This window comes from Cyanistes caeruleus, chromosome 18 (assembly GCF_971803275.1).
Source record: "Cyanistes caeruleus chromosome 18, bCyaCae1.hap1.1, whole genome shotgun sequence".
In the NCBI taxonomy this organism is placed as follows: domain Eukaryota; kingdom Metazoa; phylum Chordata; class Aves; order Passeriformes; family Paridae; genus Cyanistes; species Cyanistes caeruleus.
The window spans coordinates 8,837,749-8,853,556 of NC_141718.1; the positions used below are offsets into that span (position 1 = coordinate 8,837,749).

The 15,808-nt window shown below is 46.4% G+C and overlaps 1 protein-coding gene across 2 annotated transcripts in view; it reads left to right on the top strand.

Annotated features, from left to right (window-relative positions):
• The window catches only part of MED13L (mediator complex subunit 13L), a 166,028-nt gene that overhangs the window by 144,979 nt on the left and 5,241 nt on the right, over window positions 1-15,808 (top strand). For both annotated transcript variants that reach the window (XM_086856439.1, XM_086856440.1), the window contains 10 exons: window positions 332-511; window positions 2,081-2,304; window positions 2,898-3,090; window positions 4,638-5,091; window positions 6,405-6,624; window positions 8,924-9,112; window positions 10,506-10,729; window positions 11,177-11,319; window positions 12,506-12,664; window positions 13,850-14,026. In XM_086856439.1, coding sequence (XP_086712565.1) covers window positions 332-511; window positions 2,081-2,304; window positions 2,898-3,090; window positions 4,638-5,091; window positions 6,405-6,624; window positions 8,924-9,112; window positions 10,506-10,729; window positions 11,177-11,319; window positions 12,506-12,664; window positions 13,850-14,026 — 2,163 coding nt within the window. The remainder of the gene's footprint in view (window positions 1-331; window positions 512-2,080; window positions 2,305-2,897; window positions 3,091-4,637; window positions 5,092-6,404; window positions 6,625-8,923; window positions 9,113-10,505; window positions 10,730-11,176; window positions 11,320-12,505; window positions 12,665-13,849; window positions 14,027-15,808) is intronic.

A 15,808-nucleotide genomic window follows, 5' to 3' on the forward strand; every position in this document is an offset into this window, starting at 1 on the left:
AGAAAAGAGTTCCTCTGTTTGAGTTAGGGGGAATAAGTACCAAGGAGGGGAAAAAATTATAATTAAATATTACTTGTTTGTATACTGAAGATGCTCTGATGTCTTGTGACCTGAGCTGGACACCATTGATACTGAAACATGTGTATAAAGGCCTGTGGTGACAGCAGTGTTTTTGAAAATGCAATATTGAGTGCTAACCAGCTAGTTAGAACTGTCCAAATTCCATGGGCAGTGTGCAGAGCAATTCAAGGAACAATCCATAAAAGCTGTTGCTGTGTCTGAGGGATCGCTGTCGCTCCCTGAAGTGATTGCTGCTCCTTGTCCCTTGCAGTGCTGGACATCAGCATGCTCTCCTCCCAGGACGTGGTGCGCATGCTGCTCTCCCTGCAGCCCTTTCTCCAGGATGCCATCCAGAAGAAGCGGACGGGAAGGACCTGGGAGAACATCCAGCACGTGCAGGGACCACTCACCTGGCAGCAATTCCATAAGATGGCAGGACGAGGGACCTATGGTACCTACACTGGGCTCTGTGCCAAGTTAGAGCGCAGCTTCCTAGAAATGGGCACTTTCTCCTGGAAATGTTAGGAAGGGGCTCTTCAAAGAGCTTTAAAGTGCCTCAAAAGGCCTTTGTAACACCCTGGTGAAGGTTTTACCCCTCCAGGTGATGTACATTTACAGGGAGCAGAAACTGTGGGTGAGGCTCGGCCTCCCCCACCTGAAAGTGGGGGCTGGCTGAGACCAAGGCAAGCTGGTGCAGACATAACGGGAGCAGAGGGAGCTGCTGAAATCATAACATCATAATAGGAACAGGGCCTGTGTGAGCTCTGCAAATCCAGAAAAACTGGGAATGCTTTCTCCACACAGGTTCTTGTAGCCTTTATGAGAAGTTTCACTATCTCCTGGCTGTAAGTAGTGCTTCTGTAAAATGTGAAGTAACAAACCAGATTGTCTGTGCAGGTTTGCAGAATAATGACTGATATTTCAGTCTGTATTTCTTGCCATTTATTTCAGGCTTAACCAGTGCAGTCTGGTTTATTGTTTTTCCTGCAGCTCCACCATACTTTGCTCTCTATTGGTATTTGATATATTGCTGCTTTCCTTGGGGCTGGGACCACTGGGGGTAACTCCAGTTCCTGTCTAAAGCTGCTGTGCCCCACCAGGAGCACTTCTAATAATTTTTCCAACATTTGTAATTTGAAAAGTTAGGATTTGCCAATTGTTACCAGAAAATAGCACCAAAATTCCCATAGAGTGCAGAGCACAACCTTTGATGGAAAGTCAGTGAATTTCACTGGATGCTGGCTTTTTAATAAAGTTGAATTATATTCTGCAGGAACTACTGGGTATATTTTAGCTTGACATTTGCAGCAATATTTCTTCTACTGAGGCAGTATCTGGGAGACACCCTGTTACACTGGATAATAATCCTCTCTGTGGGGACAGCAGTGCTTGGAGCACATCCTATTGAGAGGGGCAGGAGGCAATTTTTAGAATTACAATAACTTTGTATAGTATTATATACCTGGGAATGAATTTCTCTAAGCATCAGTAATTTTGCATAACCAGGTGGAGGTGGATGAAGAACTGTAAGGTCAGATTTTGTGTGTTCCTGTTATTACTTGTGATTGAACAGGAACTCCTGGGCTGTGGTTATGGACATGACAAAGGAAAACCAGGAGATGAAGCTTTGGGAAGGGCAGTACATGAGCTTGGAGCTCACTGGGAGAAGTTTTATTGCAGCTTTCTAGGAAAGTTTAAGTGGTGCTTGGATCAACTCCCTCCACTTTGGCCAACAATTTTGATTATATGACATTCCTTAAGTATGACATAAATCTTCCCTCTCCTTTATTAAATATCTTTTCCAAGAAGAAAGGCTGGGAGCACATGGTTTATCAGGCATGGCACACCCTTGATAACCATTTCCACTCCATGATAAACCTGTAGGACACTCAGAACAGCAAGGGATGAGTGGTTTCCAATATTCCTGTAAAAGAACCCACTTCCTGGGCCATCAGAGGCCCACTGCAGTTAAACCTGATATTTTAACAATTTTTCTTTGTTTGTTTGTTCTCCTGTGAAGGCTCTGAGGAATCTCCTGAGCCTCTCCCGATCCCAACGCTGCTGGTGGGTTATGACAAGGACTTCCTGACAATCTCTCCGTTCTCCCTGCCCTTCTGGGAGAGGCTCCTGCTGGACCCCTACGGGGGCCATCGGGATGTCGCCTACATCGTGGTGTGTCCAGAAAACGAGGCCTTGCTCGACGGAGCCAAAACTTTCTTCAGGGACTTGAGTGCTGTATACGAGGTTGGAAATAGGAACCACACTGAATTATTGCTTCTTATGTGTCATTGCTGCTCCAGTGCATGTCCACTGGGAAAACTCTGTGGGGTTTAAAGTAACAACTATTTGAAGAAAGGTTTTGTTTTCCTTTTGAGGGCTTTCTGTACTTTCAGAGTCCGGGAATGCTGTCTGAGTGACACTGGGATTCTGTGGGTATTTTGGGGTGTTTGCTGCTGTCTGCTCTTGCCGGCACACGCTCATTTAACAGAGGAGGCAGCAGTGGCACTAACAGAGCTGCAGCCTCCCAGTGATAGCCCAACCAAACCTAAGGAGCACATTAAAGAAGCTGTTGCTTTCTCACTATTGTTAGGCTGAGGTTAAAAGCATTCATTTCTTTAGCCTGTACTCTCCAATATGTCAAATTCCTTTGTAACCTTAGTTTTGCTGTGAGTGCAGTTTAATCCAACAGATAAATGTAACCCCTTTTTTTAGATATTTATTGAGAAGCCCCTAGCTGTGTGCTGAGAACGAGGGGCTTAAGCCACAAACCAGTCTCTGTAACTTGCTGGGGTGGTTGGCATCTCCTTACAGGCATTTATCCTTCCCTCCCCTGGCAGATGTGCAGACTTGGGCAGCACAAGCCCATCTGCAAAGTGCTGCGGGACGGGATCATGCGGGTGGGCAAGAGCGTGGCGCAGAAGCTGACGGACGAGCTGGTGAGCGAGTGGTTCAGCCAGCCCTGGGGCTCCGAGGACTGTGACAATCATTCCAGGCTCAAGCTCTACGCGCAGGTCTGCCGCCATCACCTCGGTGAGTGACACCCCACGGCTCTGGGGACTGTAGGGAGCATATGCAAACCCACAGCATGGGTCTTCTAGAGGTGCAGACTGTGGGCTGTTTAAAAATTTAAAAGATTTTACAAGGCTTTATCTTAAGTTCTTCCATGTTAAATTTGCCTACTTCAGAAAGTTGTGGTGTTTGTCACTCTGGGGATTGTGTCAGTGATTCAAATTCTTGTCTTTTTAGAAAAGTCAGTTTGGTATAAAATGTTTTTGTGTCACAAAGATCACAGAATGATAGTCTGGTCTGGTTGGAAGGGACCATAAAACTCATCCTGTTCCACCTCCTGGGATGCATTCTACACCAGACCAGGATGCTCCAAGTCCTCTGCAACCTGGCCCTGAATACTTCCTGGGATGAGGCAGGTGTTCCACACAAGACTGAAGGTGTCCATGGTTCTGGTTTATTGCTGCTGACACATCTCATCACACCTGTGTGACAGAGCTGTGTCACAGTGGCCTCCAGTGTAAAGGTGTGTTTATAGGAGAGGGGAGGTACTGAGACTCTGCAAAGGCAATGAGTTAACACAGGGGCAGAAGAGACAGTGCTGATGTGTGCCTGGGGCATCAGTCTGCTATGTGTGGATCCTTGGAAATACATGGCCCTGAAGGCACCTTCTCCTCTGGACCTCACGCTGCCTTATTCCCCCCTGAAAAAGTGACACTTTTAACAGATCAGTCTGGTTGTTTTTGTTACGGCATCCTGCCCTGTTCTGTATTACACCAACGTCAGGAGCACTTGTTTGTCTGGTGAGGGACTGTAGAACCCGAGAGTGTGGAAGGGTATAACTTCTCCTGATCAGCTGACTTCTCCTGGCTGGGTCCCTGGAGTCACCTGGTTTCAGCTGGGGACAGGCATGGCTGTTTCCTCCCAGAATCCAGAGTTAACATATATTGTATGTGACTGAGAATTGGAATCTTAGCATGAGACACAGGAATTATGGCAAGCTGAGGAATTATTACAACACTACTGAAGTACCTCAGGCTTTCCCACAGAAAGAGGCAACATGTGCACAGCCAGGTGAGGAACTGGGCTGCTCAGTTTACACCTGAGGCATCTGGCAGGGCCAGCACTGGAGATTTCTCCACTGGTGATTTACACCACCTTGGGGAGCAAATAAATAATAAATATTCATTTATCACCATGGTATCTCACAGCAGAAATAACTACATTAAAGTTTGCCATGATTGTAGCTCAGATATAAACGACTCTAAAGTTTCCAGCCTGACAGAGATAACCTGTCAGAGACTGCTAAGGTGTGAGCACTGTACAGTGCTGTTACTGCCACAGTTTGGCCAGAGAGCAGAACGTGTCAGTACCAGCTTAAAGTCACAAAGCACTGTGAAGTCAGTCTTGGTTTTAAAGACAGTTGATTCATATCAGTTCAAACTGAGAAATGGAGGTTCCATTCTCTTAGCATTTGTATACTCTTAGAATTTTGTAAAAGTGCAGGGAATGTCATCTGAGTTGCAGGTTCCTTTGATCTGTCATTAATCCCTCTTTCCATGCCATTCCAGCACCTTACTTGGCCACCCTGCAGCTGGACAGCAGCCTCCTGCTGCCCCCCAAGTACCAAACGCCGGCTCCGAGCCAGCCGCAGGCAGGTCCCGGGAGCTCGGCACCCGCTCCCTCCAGCTCCTCCTCGTGTCTCTCGGCCGCCGCCGGGGCCCCTGCCACGGGCAGCTCCTTCAGCTCCACGCCCAGCGCGGGCACCACGAGCCTTCCGGCAGGGAGCGCCTCCTCCTCGGGCTCCTCGGTGCCGCAGCTGTCGGCGTCCTCTGCCACGCCCGGCGCCAGCCAGATGGGCCCCGGCACCTCCTCCACGCCGGGCTTCAGCGGCAACGCCGGCTCGGGGCAGAGCGGCAGCGCCGCGGGAGGCACGGCCGAGCGCTCGCAGGGCAGCGCGGGCCCCGGGACAGACACCGAGCCCGGCCCCAGCCTACCACAGCAGCAGCAAGAGGGCCAGGAAGGGTAAGTGGTGCGCTCGCAGGGCTCCAAGGGCTGCTCACTAATCCCCTGTCCTGTGCTCAGACAGCCTCTAAGCCTTAGGGAAAGCCTAAGAGAGGCCCCTCTGACAGGTGCAGCACAGCTGAGCAGGTGGGAGTGGAGCAGGGCCTGTTTCTGTGTGAAGCAGTCGCTGACAAAGGGGAGCTGGAAAAAACACCCCTTTTTCATCACAAGAATCCCAGCCTGATTCAGCTGCATGCATGTGGAGCTGCCTTAGGACCCTTCACCTGCCCTGTCCTTGCAGCACCAGGAGCACATGGGTCCTGTCAGGTCCTGTGCCACACATGTGGCTTGGCACTTGCAGGTACCTCATGGAGCTGAGTGCCTCTTGCTCCATCACACCTGCACCATTAACAGATGCAAAGTACAAGCCATGGATTTTCTTTTCCCTAATTTTTTGCACTGCAGGTGTTGTTTTGCAAACAGGTACACTTGGAGACACACAGGCACATACAGGAGACACAATTTTAGTCCTGTTACTTTAAAATAAATTTGGACACCACAACTTTTTTAAAGATTTCATTATGAATAGCCATCCATTGCATAAAAATTAAGAAATGGTTTTGTAGCATTATATGTAACTTCCTGAGGCAGCATGTTTTTCATTACCCTCATAATACACATTGCTGATAGTCCTGGTGTGTGTTGCAGAGAAGGAAACGCCCACATCCTGCTGTAGCTGGGCTTTTCCTTGAGACATCTGTTCCCTGATCAGTGCAAAACACCCTTTGAGCAGCTGCAGGGGCTTCTGACAGAGGCTGAGTTGCTTTGATCACATACAGATGTTGAGCCTCTCTCTCCTGGCTGAGACACAGGAGGAGCATTTTACCAAGTAAGAAATTCTCAATTGCTTGTTCTGTTACCAGTGGAGCCTTCCCTGGACCTGAGCAGGACTCCAGGCTCCATGAATTGCTTTGGCACTTCTAAATTCCTGCTCACCCCCTCCCACCTCTCCCAAAGCATACCCTAAACTGCACCAAAACCCAGACATGCCCTGACATGAAAAGACACACAGCTGAGTCAACTTTTCCATATTCTTCAGGTATAATCTGGTCTGATAGCATTCAGTGAGATGCTGTTAGACTCTGTGGTCCCTTTGATGACTAATTAACCCAGGTATTTTGGATTAGGATCTGTTGTGAGCACAGCTCATCTCAGTGCTTATCCTCATGGATTTTAGTTTTGCTTCCGGACATCAGAATTCCTCATGCTTTCCTTCCCCCTGGCTCAGCCTGGCCCCAGACACAAGCAGTACTCACCTGTGGCTCTGCCCCCAGCACGTCGGAGCGGGAGCGGATCGGGATCCCCACGGAGCCGGACGCTGCAGACAGCAACGCCTACCCCCCCGCCGTGGTCATCTACATGGTGGATCCCTTCACCTACACTGCAGATGAGGAGTCTGCCTCCACCAACTTCTGGCTCCTGAGCCTCATGAGATGCTACACAGAAATGTTGGACAACCTTCCTGAGAATATGAGGAATTCTTTCATTCTCCAGGTAATTCTGCCTTCCTCTGTATCCTCACACTGAGTCTGTCACAGCACACCTGTGATATGGACTGTGCTAAAAGAGATACATGGGAGATAATGCATGAAATGTAGGTGGCATTTACAAATTATTTTGTTGACAGTACAAGTCTGTATATTAAAACAATCCCTTATGTTTGTTTTGATGAGAAAATTAATTAGAGCAGCCACAGAATCCCTGCATCGAATCTGTCCTGTGGTCCCAGCAATCCTATCTGCTCAATGCTTCCTGGAGAGGGATTTCAATTAAGTTGTAACTTGAGTTGCCATTGCCAAAACTGGCCAGTTGCTCCTTTGATTACTTTACACATCGAGTTGTTTGCTGTTTATATTCCCTTGATTTATACTATTTAATCCAAAAAAAGTATGTCAAGCCAGACATTTAATGTATAACTACTGTATTGTTATTATCTGCTTCTTAAAAATAATTTACCGTGTAACTTGGCATATAAAAACAGTTACTTACTATGGAATTGCTGAAGAATTGAATTTGTGCAGCCAGAGGCAGCTGTTGGCCTCTTGCCCAGGCTGGCTGCATTTGCCAGGCCTCCTGTCACAGAGGCTCAATAAATGTGGGGGGAATGGGAGGCCAGAGGGCACAGGCAGGAACAGTGTGGGAAGGATTTCTGTGCACCTTATCCATGTCTGTTCACCTTGGTTTAAAGGTATTTCAAATTAGTTTAAAAAAAAAAATAAAAATTGGAAGTTCTTGTGATGCCTCAAGTTTGGCACAGAAAACTGTTGGTTTTGATAGTTTTGACCTCATTGTCCCCTGAAAGGATGGGGGAAACTGTTACCAAAATATTTCAGGCTTGGGGATGAGCTGAAAGTCAGATCCACAACTTCATATTGTGGTAGGCTGCAGGCAACTGATTGATCCAGACCTGGAGACACTAAAACCAAAGCAGCCACTGATACCATGGTGTCTGAAACACGAGAACTGTGTGACCTCTGCACTGCCATTGGAACTGAGGCTGTAGCACACTGACCCTTTTTCTCAGTCCTGTTTGGTTCCACATTCACATGTATTCCTCAGAATACATTTTGCCAGTTGAAGTCAAAACATCAATTTTCTCTAAGTCAAGGGAAACATGATCCAGTTCCAGTACTGTATTCTCACAGACAACATACAGTTACTATAAAATAAATCAAACCCAAATGTTTGCAGCTTTATTACCATTGCTGTACTGATGGGGAAGGCTCAGTCCCTGAAATCCTTTGGTAAAGATGGTTCTTAAAACACACAGGCACATTTAGTAAGCACAATGTGCTGCCAAGTTTCTGAAGATTCAAGCAAGAACCATAAAGTATTAAAAGTTTTGTGATGTATCACTTTTATTTCTACTGAAAATATTTGTTGAAAGAATCTGTTTGGGTCTTGTAGTGTTGGCTACAATGTAAATGTTTTATACTGACAGCTTCTGCTCTGAAGATCTCACTGTAAAAGAAACTTTAACAGCCATGAGTGGGGCTTGTACAATAAAACCAGTAGATAAAAACAGTGAGGTTACAGGTATTTAATTCTAATTTTAAAAGAGGTTTGATCTGAAAACTGCGTTTTTGTCATGCTTTGTTTCCTTCTGAAGAAGTGTTGTTTCATTTCTCCTTCCTGCTCTTGTTATGTAGTTGGGTCTTAACCCCAAAGTCGTGTCCCAGGCAAATCTCCCCATAGCTCTGGTTCTTGCTGTTTGAACCTGTGAATCCTTGTGGGCTGCTTCCCATGACTTTCTGAAACAAATGAAACTGAGCAGCAGCTGAGGCTGCTGAGCTTCCACTGGGAGCTAAATTGAAATGGGGAAACAACCACACAGATCATTGTAACAGAACTTAATTGTGCCCTCTACCCTCCTCTGTAAGGATGACACCATAGTGCCAATTCCCACAAGGACAGCAAACAATTCCCAACTCTGACCATGAGCCATGGAGCCAAACCTGCCCGAACACAACGTGCAGGGATTGTGTGGTTCAGGCCACCTGCAAGTGAAGATGTTGCCCAGAAAAAATCTTCTAAAAAAATCAGGGTGTTTGAATACAGGTGTTTGGATTTTATGGATTAAAATTCACTCTTGTGATGGAAGCAGTTTTGTCCCAGAGAATGCAGTCCCTGCCTGCTGCAGCCACTGCTGCCAAGGGACCTATAATGCAAATTGTGGAGCATCCCAAAATGTGCTGGGTGTTCAGTGACTAATGACTGTGTGGATCTGGTAGGATATTAATGAGCAGCTCCTGGAAGCCTCTCAGCCATTTTATTGTGTGTCTGAATTCCACAGATTGTGCCTTGCCAGTACATGCTGCAGACAATGAAGGATGAACAGGTTTTCTACATTCAGCACTTGAAGTCTCTGGCATTCTCTGTGTACTGCCAGTGCAGGAGGCCCCTGCCCACACAGATCCACATCAAGTCCCTCACAGGCTTTGGGCCAGCTGCCAGCATTGAGATGACCCTCAAAAATCCTGAGGTTGGTATTGGTGGCAAGAAAAATCAAAGTCTGTTAATAAACTGTAACCACTTTCCTCAATTATCAAAGAGTAGAGAAGATACTTGTTGGGGCATTTTTTTTCAAGGTATAGAAGACAATGATGATATAAAGGGAAAAGGCAAGCTAATATGAAATAGAAAATAGTAACAAAAACATCAGGCTAACTTGCTTTCAAAACATTGAAATCATAAAGCAAAAGATTGAAGTGTGAAAGAAGAGAAAATGAACATCGTTAGTTGGGATTCTGAGTCATTTTGTGGTTTCAGTCTGTAGTGCTCCAACCTGAGTTTAAACTCAACCTTTATTTCTATTCACATATATATGCATATATATGAAATAAGTTCCTGTGCCTAATTGCAGATGTTATATTAATTCCCTGAGGTAATGGAGAAATCCCCCTCTTCGATGGGCTTACCTTTTATCTATTTTAAACTGTAAATATTAAAGCCCTGATTCTGGAATTTCAGGGATTTCAAAGGAAGACTAATTCATTCTACTTTCTATGAATGTTTTGCATTCTTTGAAAGATAACTATGAATATTTTATTCAGATCTAATGGACCAGCAAAACACTTAAACACTTACCTTGGCATAAAGAGCTGCTTGGGAGGGTTTAAAAACCTACTTGCAAAGCCAAACCTATTTATTAGCATTTATTTATTGCATTTAATTAATTTCCATTTATTGCATTTTACCCATTTGCTCTCAGTCTGCACTGCAGACTCCCAAACTTTGCTGAAGAATTAAGAAAATACCCTGACCATTTTTTAATTATGGAACATGTCTGGTGAAGCCTCTCCTGTGTGTTCTGCAGAGAGGAGTTCCAAGGCAAAGATGGGTTTGGGCTGCCCATGTGGGAAGCAGTTTTGCAGATGACCTGAGGTCCTGTTGGACATGATGGTGCTCCCAAGGAGCAGCAGTTGGGTTGCCTTGGGAAGGTGCTGCAGCACAGCCAGGGTGGTGCTTGTCCTCCTCCCTTCTGGGCTCCTCAGAATAAGAAGCTCACATGCACTGGAGCAAATCCAGCCAAGGGCCTAAAGATGATTAAGGGACAGGAGGATCTGACAGCTGAGGGGGTTTAAACTCCTGCCTGTGTCAGAGACTGGTCCAAAGACTGCTTTCACACCCTGGGTTACCTGTAAATAAAAAGAAATCTTCAGATTTCTTTTAAGGTTTGAAGCGCATCAGCTTTAACTGGCAGCAGTGAATTGTCTCTAACCCCCCTTTTCCCAATCTCCCTCCTGACTAGGAATGCTTTGAATTTACTCATTGTTTCAAGCTTGCCTGACTCTGTACTTGTTGCCAGTGTGTGTGTGTTCCTTGTGTTCAATAGTTTCCGATCTATCTGCTGATGGTTGTGCTGACTCTTGCAGAGGCCCAGCCCAATCCAGCTGTATTCACCTCCTTTCATCCTGGCCCCCATCAAAGACAAGCAGACAGAGCTGGGAGAGACGTTTGGAGAGGCCAGTCAGAAATACAACGTGCTCTTTGTTGGGTACTGCCTGTCTCATGACCAGCGCTGGCTCCTGGCATCCTGCACCGACCTGCACGGGGAACTGCTGGAGACCTGCATTGTCAACATTGACCTGCCCAGCAGGTACTCACTGCCCTTGGCTTCTCCCATGGGTCCATGTCTGGAATCATCCCTCACCAGCTCCTTGCACATCCCTTCCATCCCCTTTCCTGCTCAGGAGATCATGCTGGTGTTACAATGAGAGCCTTTCAGTTGGCACTTCCAGATTTTGAGATCTGCACAGGGAAAAGGGACTGAGTTACACTTGTTTTACAATTTGTTTAACAGCTGTTTTGCTTACAAATCTTACCTTGAGAAACACCTGGTATGTTGCTTGGTAGTTTGATGGCACTGTAGTAATAGTACTGAAAGCAGACACATAGTTTTTTCTTGGTAGTGGTAGTAAAAGATGAGTTAGGGACTGCCCAGAACTCTTTAGAGGGTAAACAGTGGCATAATTAGAGAGGACAGAAATCTGAATATTGTCCTTGATTCTCCTTTCACTCTTGTTTTTAATTGCTTCCCCTGGAGGTCAAGGAGGAGCAAGTTGTCTGCCCGGAAGATTGGGCTGCAGAAGCTCTGGGAATGGTGCATCGGCATTGTCCAGATGACATCCCTGCCGTGGAGAGTCGTCATCGGGCGCCTGGGCCGGCTGGGCCACGGGGAGCTGAAAGGTGGGCACTTGTCAGGGCTGCCACTCCTAGGGGGTCGGGTGGGACAGGGACCCAGGGTGCAAGGCAGGATGGCTCAGACCTGATCACAAACCTTTCAAAAAGGGTGAGAGTGATAATCACATAACCACTGAGTTGTTTAGGCTGGAAAAGCCCTCTGAACCCATCAAGTCCAACTGTTCCCAGCACTGCTGAGGCCACCACTGATCCATGTCCCCAAGTTCCACATCCACACAGCTTTTGAATACTTCCAGGGATGGGGACACAGCCATTCCTCTCAGTTTTGCATCACCTGCCGACTTGTTGAGGGTGCACTCTGCCACCACACAGTGGCATTAGATGGGGTGAATTTGGCTTAACCTTCCCAAGTCCTGTCTGCTTCCTAGAACCATGACCTTACAAAAGGTAAACAAGGTGTGCCAAATTCTATCACAGACAGGATAGACTGTTGTTTATTTTTCCAGAGTTTAGTGAAGGCAAATATGGATGGGAAGCCAGATATCCAGGCTTCCCAGGCAAGGCTCCTTAGGGATTTATAATCAGCACCAGAGCTGCTGAAGCCCTTTCTCTCCCTTTGTCCCCATCATTGTCTTGATACTGATGCCCACTTGACCAAGTGGATCTGAGTGTAAAGTACCTGGCAGAGAAATCACCAGGATCCTCCACACTGGAATTTCCTGGGCCATGACAGCATGGTTTACAGGAGAGCTGGCTGCAGTCCTACCTTGGCACTGAATTGGTTTCCATAAACCTTTCCTTGTTTTTCCCTGGGTCTGATGGAACTCCCTTGTGTTGTGCAGGATTTGCACACTGTCCTTCCATGGGAAGTTGGAGGCCTTATCATGTGTTAGAGAAATTTCTCAATGAAGTTATCCTGACACAATAATAGAGGCAGGATTCAGTTGTGATTCCTCAACTTCAACATCACTAAACAAACAAAAAGGGAAAAAATGTAAAAAAATGTATTGAACAAAGGAAAGCCAACAGACTGCCATGGAATAAAACATTGCACAGGAGCTCCTCGAGCACCCAGTTTGTAGGGGCAGACCCCTCGTGTGCACAGTCAGTCCTGGAGAGTTTGGGATTAGGGAAATGCCAAGTGTTGGGAATGTTTTGCTGTTTCCAGGTGAGTGCTGGCTCTGCCAGCTCTGCTTTAGCTCTGTCCTCCCATGGTGCTTTTCCCTTGCAGACTGGAGTATCCTGCTTGGGGAGTGCTCCCTGCAGACAATCAGCAAACAGCTGAAGGAGGTTTGCCGCATGTGCGGCATCTCCGCAGCAGATTCCCCCTCCATCCTCAGTGCCTGCCTCGTTGCCATGGAGCCACAGGGATCATTCGTGGTGATGCCAGGTATGTTTGAGCCAGCTATGGCAATACCAGCAAAATTGATCATCACATTTCACACTTAGGCACAATAATCTTGGAATTTCTGTGAAGAGCTTGACTAGCATGGCTAATGGTGTGTCAGAAAATAGGTTTAGCCAGCAGAATTCCCCAGAATACCATGGAGAGATGCTGTATGGGGAGATCAGTCTCCTGAGGGAAGGTGACTGTGGGCCACTGCCAAAGTGCTGATCTCTTCCCTGGGAAGGCCATGGGCTGGAAACGGTGTCACAGACACCCTCGTGCATGGAAAAGGCTGCAGTGGGAATGAGTAGGAGCCTGTGGAAATGGGAATAAGAATAAGCTCACTTGCATTCTCACATGCTGAATTTATTTAGAGAGTTCACTTACAAGCAGCAGTCTATGGGTTTAAGTTGAAGTAAAATTTAATGCTGAGGTTCCCTTTGTTGTTTTACCCAAGCACGTACTTTTCAATGTATGTAGTGACACATCCTTAACATATCCTTACAAACCACTCTGGGGTTTTTTAAGTTTGGAAAGAAAAGACTAATACAGAGCAGAATTAATTGAGCCTGAAAATTACTTATCGTGTTGAATATTTTCAAAGCAGAGACTTTGTAATGTGAGAAAACAGATGGCAAATGAGGCTTTTTTCATATCACAGTAAAACACAAAGAAAGACCCAAATCCTTCAACAGAATATTTTTTCCTTTAGATTCTGACACAAAATTAGGTCAACAGCAAACAAAAATTATGTTAAAATTGAAGGTGCTGGTTAAATAGTGCCAAAGAAGATGTCTCTGCATTGACTATTTTCACCTTCCAAGTTAATTGTTGGTGGATAGTTGAGAAGAATAGAGGAGAGAGAAGCTTTATTGTTGTGTGGCTTTATGTTTGTGTTCATATTGAGCAAAGTAGGGTGTATTTCATAATTCTACAGAGATGTGTCTGAAAAATCAATTTAACTTGCTCATTTAACAAGTAAATATTGGATTAAGGGGCAGCAGAATGACAGGAGAGGTGGGGCTGGTGATCTCAGTGTCAAGCTCTTGCAGCAGTGTAATCCTCTGAAGGCCCTTCAGCTGTGTCTATGAGTTTGCAGAGCAGGTGGGGTGGGCAGAGGTGTCCCTTACACAGAGCAGTCGTTTGGGAGGCGATGCAGTGACCGCTGTGCTCTGTCTGTCCCTGCAGACGCGGTGACGATGGGCTCGGTGTTCGGGCGCAGCACGGCGCTGAACCTGCAGTCGTCCCAGCTCAACACCCCCCAGGACGCCTCCTGCACACACATCCTGGTGTTCCCCACCTCTGCCACCATCCAGGTGGCACCTGCAAATTACCCCAACGAGGATGGCTTCAGCCCCACCAACGGTGAGTGAGGGGGAAATCTCCTGGGGCCTTTCCAGGGCATCAGCAGAGCTGAGCTGGGCAGGAATGAACCCCTGAGAGGGCTGGGGTTCTGCACTGACCCCACACCACCCTGGCAAGGGAGCCATGCAGGGCTTTAGCTACAGGGAGAGGCTCTGTGCTTTCCCTCAGTGTGTTTTCACAGTCACACTGGTTTATTCCCAAAGGGCCAAGGACCAGCCAGTGCACCAAGTGGCACAGACCAGAATGTCCTTTGTGTTGTGACTTGCTTAGGCCAGTCACTGTTTTTGAGTCGAGTTTCACATCGGGCCATGTTGTGTACAGAGCTGACAGGAAGGAGGCACTTGTGGAGTAGGGAAAATATCCCAACCTGAGATTTGCTGATGCCCCCAGAGTGCTTTTACACTGAACCTGCAGTTTGAGTCAGCAAGACTGTGGTTAATGCTTTATATCCAAATAAGCATTTTCCTGCTTTGTCCCAAATCCTTTAAATGAGTGCAAAGCAATTTAAACCAAGAGTAGCTACAGACACGTATGGTGGCTGTATTAATGAGGGCAGTTGGGCTAGAGAGGAAGGCAGGCTACTGCTTTTAAGGCTTTGATCTGTCCCTCCTGGAATGTCCCAGGGCCTCTGGAGGGAAGTTGCCCCTCTCAATCCCTGTCCCAGAAGGCACTGGGATCCTTCCCAAGCACGACAAACATTAACCTGCATTAACCTGCCCGTTGGTGCTGCAGATGTTAATTAGAGTCAGGTACAAGAATAGCCTTTTCCAAAATGGTGTTAAATTTAATTTTCTTAACTCTGCTCTACTTAATGATTAAGCTGCTTCCTATGCCATTAGCCAGCTCATTTCTACTCTGGGGGCCAAACAGAGCATGATATTAGCTCTGGTTTGTTTACTGAGGCTGTAGGACACAAGTTAATAAACTTCAGTTAAAGCATTGCTCTGGCAATCCAGAGGTTCTCTTTGGGAAATGAAAGAAAACAACTACCTGCCTGCTTCAATACTGGGGTTTCAGGTGAAATTAGTTCAGGACACACATACTTTTCCATTTTATATGGAGGTAATTCATCTTTTTCAAGAGAAATTGTTGTTTATTATATGTAGGATGCTTGACTTCCATTTAGAGCTTTGTGTTTTAGTATAAATTTGGTTGCAATTCTAATTAATGCAGTCAATTCAGACAGCTCCCACTGTCCCTGTCTACCCACTGAAATGTACTTTAAATGTCATTATACTCTTGGATTTCTTTGCCTGCTGAGAAATCTGGATAAGAAAAACCCCCCTCTAAACCATATTGTTATGCTGTAATTTTTGGCTCTGTGTTGATGGTGCCTTATCCTTCTCTCCCGTAACTTAGGCTATTGTAACCTGTGTGCAGATGATGAGTAATGGAATGCACAAGGCAAACACATCTTCCCTGTATCTTTAGCTCTCCCCACATATTAACATAAACCAAATTATTCCAGCCAATTATGCTAATGAGCAGTGTGGCACTCCTGAGGTGAAAGTGGGATATGAAGGCGGTGTTGTTGGGGATCCTGGTGCTGTGTCTGAAAGGATCACGAGGGCCTTGCTGCCCTCACGAATTCCGGGGGGAGCTGCCAGGGCCGTTCCCAGAGGCTGGAGCTGCTGTGCAGCTCTGGGAGCCTGAGGAGCAGCACCTGTGGCAGCAGCACATGGAACTGTGTGTGATGATTCCAGGTGTTTTGTTAAGAGGTCTCCGTGACCAACTGCACAGAGGTGTCAGTTGTTCTGTTACAAAATTCAGTCTGGATTTTAT